The sequence below is a fragment of the Palaemon carinicauda genome, chromosome 39, assembly GCF_036898095.1.
Source record: "Palaemon carinicauda isolate YSFRI2023 chromosome 39, ASM3689809v2, whole genome shotgun sequence".
Lineage (NCBI taxonomy): Eukaryota > Metazoa > Arthropoda > Malacostraca > Decapoda > Palaemonidae > Palaemon > Palaemon carinicauda.
The window spans coordinates 35,294,076-35,309,072 of record NC_090763.1 but is presented as its reverse complement, the minus strand read 5'-3'; the positions used below and the strand labels follow the sequence as shown (position 1 = coordinate 35,309,072).

At 34.7% G+C, this 14,997-nt stretch overlaps 1 protein-coding gene across 3 annotated transcripts in view; it reads left to right on the top strand.

The window, feature by feature from the left end:
* The first annotated feature begins 753 nt into the window (after positions 1-753).
* Positions 754-14,997, top strand: part of LOC137631117 (plasmolipin-like) — a 232,385-nt gene continuing 218,141 nt past the window's right edge. Inside the window, exon 1 of one of the 3 annotated variants that reach the window (XM_068362768.1) lies at positions 754-910. In XM_068362768.1, the coding sequence (XP_068218869.1) occupies positions 794-910 (117 nt within the window). In that variant the 5' untranslated portion in view covers positions 754-793. Of the gene's footprint in view, positions 911-2,028; positions 2,109-12,888; positions 13,038-14,997 lie in introns of those variants that run through there. The other 2 variants (XM_068362769.1, XM_068362770.1) reach the window with 2 other exon arrangements.

Genomic DNA, 14,997 nt, shown 5'->3' with positions numbered 1-14,997 from the left:
AGGAACAAAACGGAAGTACATCCACCCCGAGATTTCCCTTCGGAACTTCCTGGCAATACGCTTTTACGATTTTTTCTCCCCCGTCAACATAATGTAGATTTAATTTTTGCTTTTATATTCCAAATGAAGATTTTAATGTCCCTCCCTTATTATTGCTTTGTATATAAGCAATTCATGATTATTTTATTCCTTACTTTGTCACACACACACACACACACACACACACACACACACACACACACACATATATATATATATATATATATATATATATATATATATATATATATATATATATATATATATATTTTATATATATTTGTGTGCGTGTTTGTTTGTTTGTGTGTATATATAAGTATACATACATATATATATATATATATATATATATATATATATATATATATAAACTGTATATATATATGTATATGTGTGTACGTATATATATATATATATATATATATATATATATATATATATATATATATATACGTATACACACACACACACACACACATATATATATATTATATATATATATATATATATATATATATATATATATATATATATATATATATATATATATATTAAGGATAAATAACATGAAGTATTTTTCATTAATATTTCGTTTAAAACAATGCGCACCCATAAAGAACAGACGAACAAAAAAGAAAAAAAAATGGGAGAAAAATTACATCATCGCAAGAATCTCCTCCTCCACCAAGATCTTACCATCGTAACGACCTTCAGGATCCCGGGGATGGATTTGACGTAGGTCGGGTCGAACCTGATGTTAGTCTGGACCCTGGTCGTCGTGGTCGTGGTGGTGGTTGTGTGTGCGTCCGGAAACCCGGGGTCGGCCATTCCTGGATCCATCTGTCAAACAAGAAGAAGAAGAATTTCATTGGTAGGTTTGTTCAAACGATGTTTACAATATCTAAAAGGTCTCTCAAAGAAGAAGTGAATGATGTTGAATAAATTATTTTATTTCAATGATGTTATTGACATGATTGTTGATTTTTTTAATGTGGAACTAATATTATAACAACAACATCAACAAATGCAGCCGTTTCTAGTCCACTGCAGGACAAACACCTCAGACGTCTCCATAGTTAGGTCTAGGGTTTGGCCATTTTCATTTTCATGCTGGCCACTGTCGTTTTTAGTCCGCATATTATCTAAATATTTAGCAGCCTGTTTTGACATCACATACACTAGTATATATATATATATATATATATATATATATATATATATATATAGAGAGAGAGAGAGAGAGAGAGAGAGAGAGAGAGAGAGAGAGAGAGAGAGAGAGAGAGAGAGAGAGAGAGAGAGAGAGAGAGAGAGAGAGAGTGTTCACTTGAAATATACGGGATAATTGTTTAGTTTTTCTATTTATAGAATATAGGTTACGCCATTAAATTTACATTGTTATCCTACCGATAAAACGAACCATCTCGCTTACATTGCAGGAAGAATTTAGTCTTCTTACTATAATCTATAGCAAATAATTAAGTTAAATTAACTGGAGTTTAGCCCTAGGAAAACGTAAATGAAATGGAAGAGAAAGGTGGAAACTTCAGTCGTAGTTTTCTCAACTTTCTCGGAGTGGTTAAACCTAACAGAACAAGCGCATGATAATTCGTTGGATCGTATTTGATAAAATTTCAAAGAAACTGGAGGTAATTTTCTTTATTTAGTAATTGGTGAAATAAAGTTGTGTAACCAAGTATTTCTCTCCTATAACAAAACGCAATTTCGATATCGTTTGATCTAACAAAGATGGAAAAAATAAAATAACATGAAACAAAACAAGTAAAAGTTGTCGTTTGCCACCTTCATTTCTAGCGATTATTCTATTTCACCGAAATAACGCTTAAAAAATAACTAATTGAGAAGCTTTGTGGTTTTTTTTAGTTGTAATATGTGATACATAAATGAAAATGCAATTGAAAATAATGTTTAAAATAATCAGCAATATTTTAGTTAATAATCCCTACACTGCAACTTACAGACACGATGTACGATAATCAAGCTTTTTCTTCCGCCTGTCAGTTGATCTCTAGACTTGGAAGTGGTAGTGTTGTGCGTTGAAATCTCGAAAGGTTTGTTGCACCATTTTTTGGTATTTCTCCATCGTAATTGTACTTGATTTACCCCATTAGAGTTCGAGTGAATGAGAAAGATTGGTAAGTACGCCGTGCCTCGATTACTTAGCGAATCAGAACCCGCAGAAATGTAAAAAGAAGTGATGTGGGACATGTCTGCTTGCTCGCGACCAGCTGCAAAACATCGTATTTACATGATAGTAAAAGAAATAACTTTACCTTAACATGACTTCCAAACAAGACGGTGTTATGACGTATATAGGTCATTCATGAAAATGTATTTTCTATTAGATAGTGTTATTTTAATTTGCATATGCTATCAAGTTAAGGCTCGATACACCCACACGTTTAGTAGTCCATAACCTCGGCACACCTTCCTAAGTTACTACAGCCTACTGAAACCTGTTTGTTTTATTGTGGAAGCCGACAGCCTAATATATTATTATTATTATTATTATTATTATTATTATTATTATTATTATTATTATTATCTATGCTTTTGAAAAAGCCTGGAGAACTTTTTTGTAAACAAAATGAGATTATGAAAACTAAAATGCCACTTTCTGTAAAGAGAAAAGTATTTAATCAAATGGTCCTACCAGTCTTAACTTAAGCATCAGAAACCTGGAGCCCTACTAAAGCCTTAGGAACCTTTTGTATATCAGCTGCCAGTTCCTCGCTCGTTCATTAAGCCTTAGAACATACAGGATGCTAAAAGCCCAAGGGTTCTAACTGGGAAAAATATGACTGACACAAGCCTTTTTTGTATAGTTAATATATGAAAGATTTTTTTAATGTTACTGTTTTAAGATATTTTGATTGTCCATTATTTCTCATGGTTGTTTATTTCCTTGTTTCCTTTCCGCACTGTGCTATATTTTCCCCCTTTGGAGCCCTTGGGCTTTTAGCATCCTGTATGTTCTAAGGCTTTAGTAGGGCTCCAAGTTTCTGATGCATAAGTTAAGACTGGTAGGACCATCCGATTAAATATTTTTATCTTTAGAGAAAGTGGCATTAAATATTTCATAATCTCATTTTGTTTACAAAAAGTTCTCCATCCTTTTTTTCAAAAGCATTGATAATAATAATAATAATAATAATAATAATAATAATAATAATAACAAGAACTGAATCGCAAGTTTAAGAACGATTTTGTTTAACGATAGAAGGGACACCCGTTAATGGCCTGTTAAAATATGCCCATTAAAGGACTTAAGAGAAGAGGCCTATGAAGAGCCTATGTCTTATGTATTAGTAATGAATAATTCAACACTGGCACGTAGCAGCAACACTATTAGATAACCTGCATAATGTGTAAGCAAACGCAATATACCCAAAATAACCAATTACTTCATTTCGCCATTTGATTCGTCAACCATTTGTAAGGTTTACGTATTGGTACTCCTTCGGTACAAGGCTCGGCTTAGCTCATTCCAGTGATGTGACGTCATCATTAGTCAATGTAACACATGCATGATTCTCTCTCTCTCTCTCTCTCTCTCTCTCTCTCTCTCTCTCTCTCTCTCTCTCTCTCTCTCTACGTAATTTTATGCGCTATTATGGAGACTTTTAAGTAATGCAGGATTAGTTTGGACATGTGTTAATGATATAAGTACTATTAATAGAATTTGGTGACAACGCATTGGGCTTATAACACCGATCACTACTCACATAATGAGCGGAAGTTACGTCACTCGTTCTTATGGCACGTGAATATCCTAGAATTCCTTATGCCTGTTAACGCATATTGCGATTAATATGGAGGACTAACGACAAATTTCCCCTGTTAAGGTTATGAAAGAAAAGTTGACCAAGGTTTGAATAATTCGGTAAAGGGTCATTATTTCCTCTGTTGCATATGTAATAAATTTTTGGGCTGATAGTTGGGCCTAAATTTTTTGAACCAGGATTCACACACACACACACACACACACACACACAATAACTATATATATATATATATATATATATATATATATATATATATATATATATACATACACACATACATATACCTACACACACACTATAACTATATATATATATATATATATATATATATATATATATATATATATATATATATATATATATATATATATGTATGTATGTATACATGTATATACATACATATACCTACACACACACACACACACACATATATATATATATATATATATATATATATATATATATAATATAAAGCTCAGGTCAATCTAACAGAACACTTCCTCAGATTTTGTTGTGCCAGGAATTACTGTGTCCAACTGTACATGCTTAAGACAACCATAGCAAATGCGTACCACAGTCTCAAATTAGTTTTTTATTTTTTCATTTTGAATAGAGAAGTTTCATCCTCATACTGAGAAACAATTATGAAATTGTATCCTTACGACGTTTCCTGTTTGTTTTTTAAGCTGTTTTGAAGCCTTACTTCCGATCTATTCTAGATCACAAAAATAACACGTAGTTTGATAAAGACATGTTTGGTTCGGTATAGAAGTAATCTTACGTGATAAACAATTATGAAGTTGTATCGTTACGACGTTTCCTGTTTGTTTTTAAGCTGTTTGAAGCCTTACTTCCGATCTATTCTAGATCACAAAAATAACGTAGTTTGATAAAGACATGTTTGGTTCGGTATAGAAGTAATCTTACGTGATAAACAATTATGAAGTTGTATCGTTACGACGTTTCCTATTTGTTTTGAAGCCTTACTTCCGATCTATTCTAGATCTCAAAAATAACGTAGTTTGATAAAGACATGTTTGGTTCGGTATAGAAGTAATCTTACGTGATAAACAATTATGAAGTTGTATCGTTACGACGTTTCCTATTTGTTTTGAAGCCTTACTTCCGATCTATTCTAGATCTCAAAAATAACGTAGTTTGATAAAGACATGTTTGGTTCGGTATAGAAGTAATCTTACGTGATAAACAATTATGAAGTTGTATCGTTACGACGTTTTCCTATTTGTTTTGAAGCCTTACTTCCGATCTATTCTAGATCTCAAAAATAACGTAGTTTGATAAAGACATGTTTGGTTCGGTATAGAAGTAATCTTACGTGATAAACAATTATGAAGTTGTATCGTTACGACGTTTCCTGTTTGTTTTTAAGCTGTTTGAAGCCTTACTTCCGATCTATTCTAGATCACAAAAATAACGTAGTTGATAAAGACATGTTTGGTTCGGTATAGAAGTAATCTTACGTGATAAACAATTATGAAGTTGTATCGTTACGACGTTTCCTATTTGTTTTGAAGCCTTACTTCCGATCTATTCTAGATCTCAAAAATAACGTAGTTTGATAAAGACATGTTTGGTTCGGTATAGAAGTAATCTTACGTGATAAACAATTATGAAGTTGTATCGTTACGACGTTTCCTGTTTGTTTTTAAGCTGTTTGAAGCCTTACTTCCGATCTATTCTAGATCACAAAAATAACGTAGTTTGATAAAGACATGTTTGGTTCGGTATAGAAGTAATCTTACGTGATAACAATTATGAAGTTGTATCGTTACGACGTTTCCTATTTGTTTTGAAGCCTTACTTCCGATCTATTCTAGATCTCAAAAATAACGTAGTTTGATAAAGACATGTTTGGTTCGGTATAGAAGTAATCTTACGTGATAAACAATTATGAAGTTGTATCGTTACGACGTTTCCTATTTGTTTTGAAGCCTTACTTCCGATCTATTCTAGATCTCAAAAATAACGTAGTTTGATAAAGACATGTTTGGTTCGGTATAGAAGTAATCTTACGTGATAAACAATTATGAAGTTGTATCGTTACGACGTTTCCTATTTGTTTTGAAGCCTTACTTCCGATCTATTCTAGATCTCAAAAATAACGTAGTTTGATAAAGACATGTTTGGTTCGGTATAGAAGTAATCTTACGTGATAAACAATTATGAAGTTGTATCGTTACGACGTTTCCTGTTTGTTTTTAAGCTGTTTGAAGCCTTACTTCCGATCTATTCTAGATCACAAAATAACGTAGTTTGATAAAGACATGTTTGGTTCGGTATAGAAGTAATCTTACGTGATAAACAATTATGAAGTTGTATCGTTACGACGTTTCCTATTTGTTTTGAAGCCTTACTTCCGATCTATTCTAGATCTCAAAAATAACGTAGTTTGATAAAGACTTGTTTGGTTTGGTACAGAAGTAATCTTAAGTTTGTACTGTCAAATGGAGCGAGTAAAATTATCGATAAATTCATTCGAATAGAAACAGCTACATGGGAAGATACCAACATATTCATTAATTTTATCCGTGATTCATAAAATCTTAGGAATGAGAAAATAAAACTACTTTAAACAAAAGGTCGTCGTACAACGGTTTTTAAAAGTCCCAGCCACACTGAAATGCCTTTTTGTTTTTTCTTGTGGTGATGCCGTTAGGAAAATGCACCGAGTGTCTTGGTTCTGCCGTTGTGAAATGGCAGCTATGGCGCGTGTCCCGAAGGTGGGTTATGTTTCCCCCCAATTTATCCTTAGTCCGTACTCGTGTAATAAAATTGGTGGTGGTGGGGGGGGGGGGGGAGGTTGGTTGGCGCTTGAAGTCTGTTTATAGTTTTTATTAAAGCTGGAGTATCTGGTTGTTATTATTCCTAAAGTTATTTCATTCATAAGTTTGCTCCTATAGGCCTATGATTAGGGAGTCGATTCTCTCTCTCTCTCTCTCTCTCTCTCTCTCTCTCTCTCTCTCTCTCTCTCTCTTATGATTTCTATATTGGTTTCATTCACAACAGATTTGCTTTCAGACATATGATTAGAGTTGATTCTCTCTCTCTCTCTCTCTCTCTCTCTCTCTCTCTCTCTCTCTCTCTCATTGCTTTTATTCCCAACAAATTTGCTTATTGACATTTGATTATGGAGTCGTCCTCTCTCTCTCTCTCTCTCTCTCTCTCTCTCCTCTCTCTCTCTCTCTCTCTCTCTCTCATAATTCCTATATTGGTTTATCCTCAACAAATTTACTTATAGATTTGATTAGGGAATCGATTCTCTCTCTCTCTCTCTCTCTCTCTCTCTCTCTCTCTCTCTCTCTCTCTCTCTCTCTCTCTCTCTCATAATTCCTATATTTGGTTTTATTCTCAACAAATTTGCTTATAGACTTGATTAGGGAGTCGATTCTCTCTCTCTCTCTCTCTCTTTCTCTCTCTCTCTCTCTCTCTCTCTCTCTCTCTCTCTCTCTCTCTCTCTCTCATTGCTTTTATCCACAACAGATTTGCTGAATGGCTTATGATTATGAAGTCTCTCTCTCTCTCTCTCTCTCTCTCTCTCTCTCTCTCTCTCTCTCTCTCTCTCTCTCTCAATAGTAATGTATATTAATTGAATTACTAGTATATATCAGTTTAGTGACGTAATAGCTGGAACACGGCGAAGTATTTAGCTAATTTATATGGGGAACATGTTATCATACACCATATGTGGTCACGCAAGGTGTTAGGTATAAGACTAGATAGAATATAATGTACTTCTCTGTTGTCGCAAACTGTTTGTTTGTTTCTTCTAATGTTACAAAATATGTTTTATGTTCAACATTAAGCCGGTTTTTTTTCTAACGATAAAAGATAGTTTTACTTGTTAAACATTGTCGATTTAGTGTCAACTCCGGAGAAAACCATATGTAGTTGCCCCATTTATCGTTTATTATTATTATTATTATTATTTGCTAAGCTACAAACCCTAGTTGGAAAAACAAGATGCTATAAGCCTAGGGGCCCCAAAAGGGAAAATAGCCCAGTAAGGAAAGGAAACAAGGAAAAATTGAATATTTTAAAATAGTAACATTAAAATAAATATTTCATGCTCGTTACACAGCTCATTCATTATCAGCACGTCGAAAACTCTTACTTGTATTGCACCATTCTAATTTACCTTCTGGATACAAGAGCATTTTAGATGTCTTTCACGCCATCTGAATTCCGCACTCTATTTCACTAGGTTTATTATCCATTGTTTCCACGTGATCGAACTACCCTTGTTTTACTGTACTGTAACTCCCTCTCCCACTGCCACTCTTCCTCTCACTCCCCTCCCACACTCCCTCTCACTCACCCCCCTCACCTAGCCTTTTTCACACTCACGTGACTCCCTCTTTCTCACTATCTCGAATCAGTTGTACTATTTTTCATCATCATCTCCTACACCTATTGATGCAAAGGGCCTCGGTTAGATTTCGCCAGTCGTCTCTATCTTGAGCTTATAATTCAATACTTCTCCATTCATCATCTCCTACTTCGCACTGCTTATTTCTCAGCCATGTAAGCCTGGGTCTACATGGTTTGAATTTTGCTTATTCACATAATTTCCAGAATTTTTACCATTGCCAGAAGAATATATTTTGTTTATCGTGTATTTATTTATGTATGTATGTTTGTTGTTTGTTTGTTTGTTTGTGATTCGCATAATCCAATGTTAGACCGAATTTCATGAAATTAGGTTGGATGATTGGCCATGATCCAAGGACATTTTGATTAGATTTTGTGAATGATTTGGTCTAAGGTCAATGTCATGGAAACAAAATGGTCCAAAGAGTATTTTTGCTATATCGCTGTCAAATTTTATATGATTTGCATGAAACTAGTGCCAAAATGTGCATAATTCAATTGCATATCTTGAGATATATAACATTATATATGTGAAGGTATACGCTCTACCCAGTGCCCGTTCTAGTTTAAAGTCGTTCATGAATGGCAGAGGCAAGAGAAAATGACATTGTCCTAGCAATCATGACAATGCCCTAGAGATTGACCATATATTATATGATCAGCGCCCAAGCCTCCTCTCCACACAAGCTAGGTCCAGGGAGGGCCAGGTTGTGGCTGCTGATGACTCAGCAGATAGACCTATAGGCTCCCCCAAACATCCCCTAACTTTAGCTCACAAAGATGGTGAGGTTGCAGACACTAATGTCACTAACGAGTCTTAAGCGGGGCTCGAATCCCCGTCTGGCAAACACCAGACAGAGACGTTACGTTATACTATTATTTGTTTCATCATCATCACCATCTACGCCTATTGACGCAAAGGGTCTTGGCTAGATTTCCTCAGTCGTCTCAATGTTGAGCTTTTAATTCAATACTACTCCATTCATCATCTCCTCCTTCAGGCTTCATAGTTCTCAGCCATGTAGGCCTGGGTCTTCCAACTCTTCTAGTGCCTTGTGGAGCCTAGCTAAAAGTTTGTTTTTGGGTTTGCCTGACAAAAATAAAAGCATTTACGTTGAAGCGTTGTTGAGTTTTCGATTTAGTTTTTGTTATGAAGTGAGGTCTATATTTTTATGGTTACATGTAGGTCCTATATATATATATATATATATATATATATATACTATATATATATATATATATATATATATATATATTAATTTGATATTTTTAATTCCAATAAGTCTTATCTTTATTGGTTACTAAAAATCTTCTTTATTGTTGTTTGTATTTTTTTATTGTTACTAAAAGTGTTTTCCATATTAATGGTAGAATCCTTTTCCTTAGACTTATATCCTTAAAGTGATGTTAGAATTGAAATGGGGCTCAAATACCTATATATATTATCTGCATTTCATTTGTTTACGCAAGAGATTCTTTAGCTATCGTCAGCTGCTCTTCTAAGAGAAGGACACTCCAAAATCGAACAATTGTTCTCTAGTCTTGGGTAGTGCCATAGCCTCTGTACCATGGTCTTCCACTGTCTTGGGTTAGAGTTCTCGTGCTTGAGGGTACACTCTGGTACACTATTCTATCTAATTTTTCTTACTCTTGTTTTGTTAAAGTATTTATAGTTTATATAGGAATTATTTAATGTTGTTGCTGTCCTTAAAATATTTTATTTTTCCTTGTTTCCTTTCCTCACTGGGCTATTTTCCCTGTTGGGGCCCCTGGGCTTATAGCATTTTGCTTTTCCAACTAGGGTGGTAGCTTAGCAATTAATAATAATAATAATAATAATAAATATGGCTAAGTCTATGACAAAGGTCCAACAACATAGGCCAACTACCTTATTTTCAACCCTATCGCAAACTTGTCTAGTTGTTGAATGGTTGTCCTAATTGGGTAGTTAAATCGGTTGAACTTCAAAAGTTCAAACGTCCTGCAAATGTTTATGTTGAACAGGCTGACGTAAGTCTTTTAATAGTGTTTTAATTGAAAGATTTGTTTTAATGTTGTTGTTGTCTTTAAGTATTTTATTTCAGGTGTTCATTACTTCTCGTAGATATTATTTCCTTTTCTCAATGGGCTGTTTTTCCATATTGGATCCCTTGGGTCTTATAACATGCAGTCGAATGACAGTTCTTCTTAATATGTCGTATATATTTCAAATAGTTTCGTACCTTCACGACCTCTCGGTGAGGATACAAGAAAACAATTTGCCCAGCTTGACATTTGCGTATTAACTGATTTAGCTTGTCGAACTAATCCTGTTCTTCTCTGGGACTGGGTGACCTCTAAATCTTAATCTTTTTGAATCTATCTGGGTTTATTCTACCTACAGAGTTTTACAGTACACTGGAATTTTTTGTAATCCTTTTAAACACATACACACAAACACCATACATTATATATATATATAATATATATATATATATATATATATATATACATATATATATATATATATATATAATTGTATATATATATATATAATGTATATATATATATATATAATATATATATATATATATATATATATACATATACATATATATATACACACACATATATATATATATACATATACATATATATATACACATATATATATATATATATTATATATATATATATATATATATGTATATATATACACATATATATATATATATGTATATATATATATATATATATATATATAAATATATATATATAATGTATATGTATATACACACACCCATATATATATATATATATATATATATATATTATATATATATATAATGTATATACACACACCCATATATATATATATATATATATATATATATATATATATATACTATATATATATATATATATTATATATATATTATCGTATATCATATTCACTCGGATAAAGATGAAAATTAATAAAGACACGTGCGCCTTGTTTTTAAAGGCATTAGAGACTTTTAATCTATTCCAATTTCTTTTCCATTGGCCACCTGGGAAAAATAGCCGAAAAGGGAACTATATCCGGGATAATGACCGACGGAACTGCCCCACCTTTAAGACCTTAATCCATCATCTACTTTTGGGCTTTTCCAGATAAAATGACCGAAATATTTAAGATTCGATGCGAAAAAATAAGCTCTCAGCTGCCACTTTCGTTTGGGAGCACTATAGGGTTGTAGCTTAGCGAGGTTAGTAATAATAGTAGTAATAATAGTGGTAATAGTAGTGATAACTGTTCAGAATGTTCTTAATACCCCCGGATAGGCTTAGTACTTATCAGAAAGATACCGAATTTATTTTGAAAATCATAAATTGTCCAAAGGGCTCCTTTCCCTTCCCTTGACACATTTTTTCTCGCCCGTAGTTCCTAGAATTCTCTGTAGATGCCGTATTGTTCAATTCATCAGCGCTGTAGCGGAAGACCACTGAACTAATCGGCGGGCGCGGGTAATTTGAAATGACCCAATCATACCTCACTTGACCTGGGAAATCCCCGGAGGGCATTTTCATCATCCAATCAGAATTCAGTATTTCCAAAATTCAAACTGCTTGATTTGAGCATCAATCGTTGTGGTGTCGAAGATGAGCTTCGGCACTGCAGTTGCCGTATTCTTATAAGCCGTTACTGACGAGTGAAGAGATCCGAAGATGACTACAGATCAGTGCGGAGATGGTTTTGATACTTGTGAATCGTTTTACAATTCGACGAATCCAACTATTTTGAGGATTGTGAATTTTACCAGGAGTGATGACTTTACTCATTATTTGTATAAAATGGGACTTCTGGGAGATTATTCCGGCGTTTGTTCAAAGTGCAGTGTTGGTAAAATGCATTATAGCTACGATGGGAAATCAAATAATGACAAACCCAATTTTTTTTGGCGGTGTCGTTACAGCTCGTGCCGCAGAAAGATTGCCCCTAAGCGTGGAAGCTTTTTCGAGCGATCCCAACTGTCTTGCGAAGATGTTTTTATCATTATAGCTTGTTTCGTCTACGGTATGCCCCAGAACTTAATCGGGAGGATCTACAAAGATTTTGCATCACACACGCTCGTAGATTGGTACAATTTCTGCCGGGACGTGTGTGTGGATGTTCTAACGATGGATAGTAAGAAAATTGGCGGACCAGGCCATATCGTGGAGATTGACGAGTGTAAGGTCGGAAAGCGGAAACGTAATGGAGGCAAAAAGGTCGGTGACAAGTGGGTGTTTGGCGGGATTGACCGGGAAACACGCGACACCTTTTTCCGGGTGGTTGAGGATCGCTCGGCGGATATATTAATCCCTATATTGTTAGAATTCGTCCATCCAGAAACCACCATCATTTCCGACGGTTGGAAAGCGTATGATAATATAGGGGATAAATATTTCCGACATCATAGAATTAATTTCGTGAGTCCGGACGATTCGAGTTTACACACGAATACGATTAAATCGCAGTGGAGCGTCCTGAAAAGGTCCGTACTCCCGAAATTTGGGACGCAGGAACATTTGTACGAAAGCTATATAGCTATGCACTGCATTCAGAATCGATATTTGAAGGCTTCGGGGTGTAAATTTAAAGCGTTCCTTGAATTGATCAAACGTGTTTACCCGCTCGAAATCTGTCCAATCGCTGCAATACCACCACGTGGTTCGACTAGTCCCAGTCCGTCCCACCACCCGGGCCAACAGTCCATTCCTTCTCCACCTCCGCAAAAGAAGAAAGGACCCTTTCCTAAAAAAAGGAGAATATGATGCACCCTGAATGTCCCTACTTCGAATGATGTAAGTACAGCAATATGTGTTAATTAATATTCAACTAAGTGATATGAATAGAGCCATGAGTCTTGTGGCTCACTTTTATTCATGTTCCGCTTACTAGAACATAGGAGCAGTTAAGTAATGTTAATTTGCGAGTGACATCTGAGCAAAAACCATTTGAGGGGCGTGATATAAATTAGGTGTAATTATGATTCTTGATTAACGAGCCTCAAGGCTGCCTTGATCAGCACATCCATGTTCAGCTTGAGAGCGCAGAGGAGCAGTGAGGCAATGTTAATATGCTAGCAACGGCGGATCAAAGACCAATAAGTGATTAAATAGTATGAATGGAGCAAGGGTCCATAAGTGATTGAATAATATCAGTGGAGCAAAGATCAATAAGAGATTAAATATTATTAATTTGGTTGAGTAAAATATCCATAAATATGCTTAGGTCAGTCCATAGGTGTTTGCAGTATGATTGGCTTGGTAGGTCGTCAAACAAATTATTGTTATTAGCTAAGCTACAACCCTAGTGGAAAAAGCAGGATGCTATAATCCTAAGGGCCTCAACAGGGAAAAATAGCCCAGCGAGGAAAGGAAAGAAATGAGAAGTAATGAATAGAAAATATGAAATATCTTCAGATGCAAAGGCTCCAAGAGTGCTTTCACTTGTACAAGTGTGTGAAACTATGCGTATGCCTCTGGCACGAAGTCTCACAGATTTCACTTTTAATATCTGCGTTGAATGCAAAGAAGATGGCTCTGCTCTTTGCATGCTTTTTAGTAATAGATTAAATGGTACAATGTTTATTGATTTTATTGTGGTATTGATGTGGCTAGATGCGTGTTTGTGAATACATTATATGTCATTAGCATGTTCTAGTTGCCGGGAGTGGCTGTCCAAAATAAGAATATCGTAACATTGTGTAGTTTTAAGTATTTAAGTGGGCACTTATTAAAGTGTATAGTCATTGTATCCTTGTCAGCGCTACGGTGTTGTTATTATAATACAGGACTGCTATTTTACTAGTTCTGTATTTTAAGATTTTTTTTTTCATGACAAAAATCCAATGTTTTATAGAAAGCGCAACCAGACTCGCAGATCGTGTGATCATTTGAACACAACCAGAGAAAGTTCGGGTTAACAGTGAAGTGTTAAAACTCTCTCTCTCTCTCTCTCTCTCTCTCTCTCTCTCTCTCTCTCCTCTCTCTCTCTCTCTCTCTCTCTCCCTTGCTAAAAACCCTGAGCTTCTGGATTTTATAGACCCTGGAATTTCATATCCTATTTATAGCTCTTTAAAGGTTCCTAACGACTTTATTTTTTTTCTTTTGGGATGCCAGTTCGTCATTTATTAAAATTTATTAATATATTTTGAGATTTATTAGATTCTAGATCCACCAATGACATGAAAATAGGTAGATGATACCCTAGAATATCTAGCTTTTAGACTGCATTGGTGCTTTTATCCACGTGCCATTAGCTTAGTGCGTACAGTACACTTTACGTATAGGATCATATTTCGTGTTGTGTTTTGCTGCAATTGTAATCAAACAAATAGCCGAGGAATGTAACCCGGAGTGGTTTCGTACACAACGACATGTGCTTAAGGTCCATGTTATTTCGTATATTATTATTATTATTATTATTATTATTACTAGCTAAGCTTCAACCCTAGTTGGAAAAGCAGGATGCTATAAGCCCAGTGGCCCCAACAGGAAAAATAGCCCAGTGAGGAAAGGAAACAAGGAAAAATAAAATATTTTAAGAATAATAACAACATTACATATGTTTCCTAAGCGATTCGACCATGTGTATTTGAAAATAAGCAGCAAAATGCGGTTTGGAATGCTGAATGCCTTCGAATGTATACGATGAAATGAATTGCGAAAGGTCCTGCAGGGAGTAGGGTTCCTGCAGTACAGGACCTGAAAGGCAGTCCTTAGAGAATCTCTCTCTTGAGAAGTACTTCTCAAATTGGTA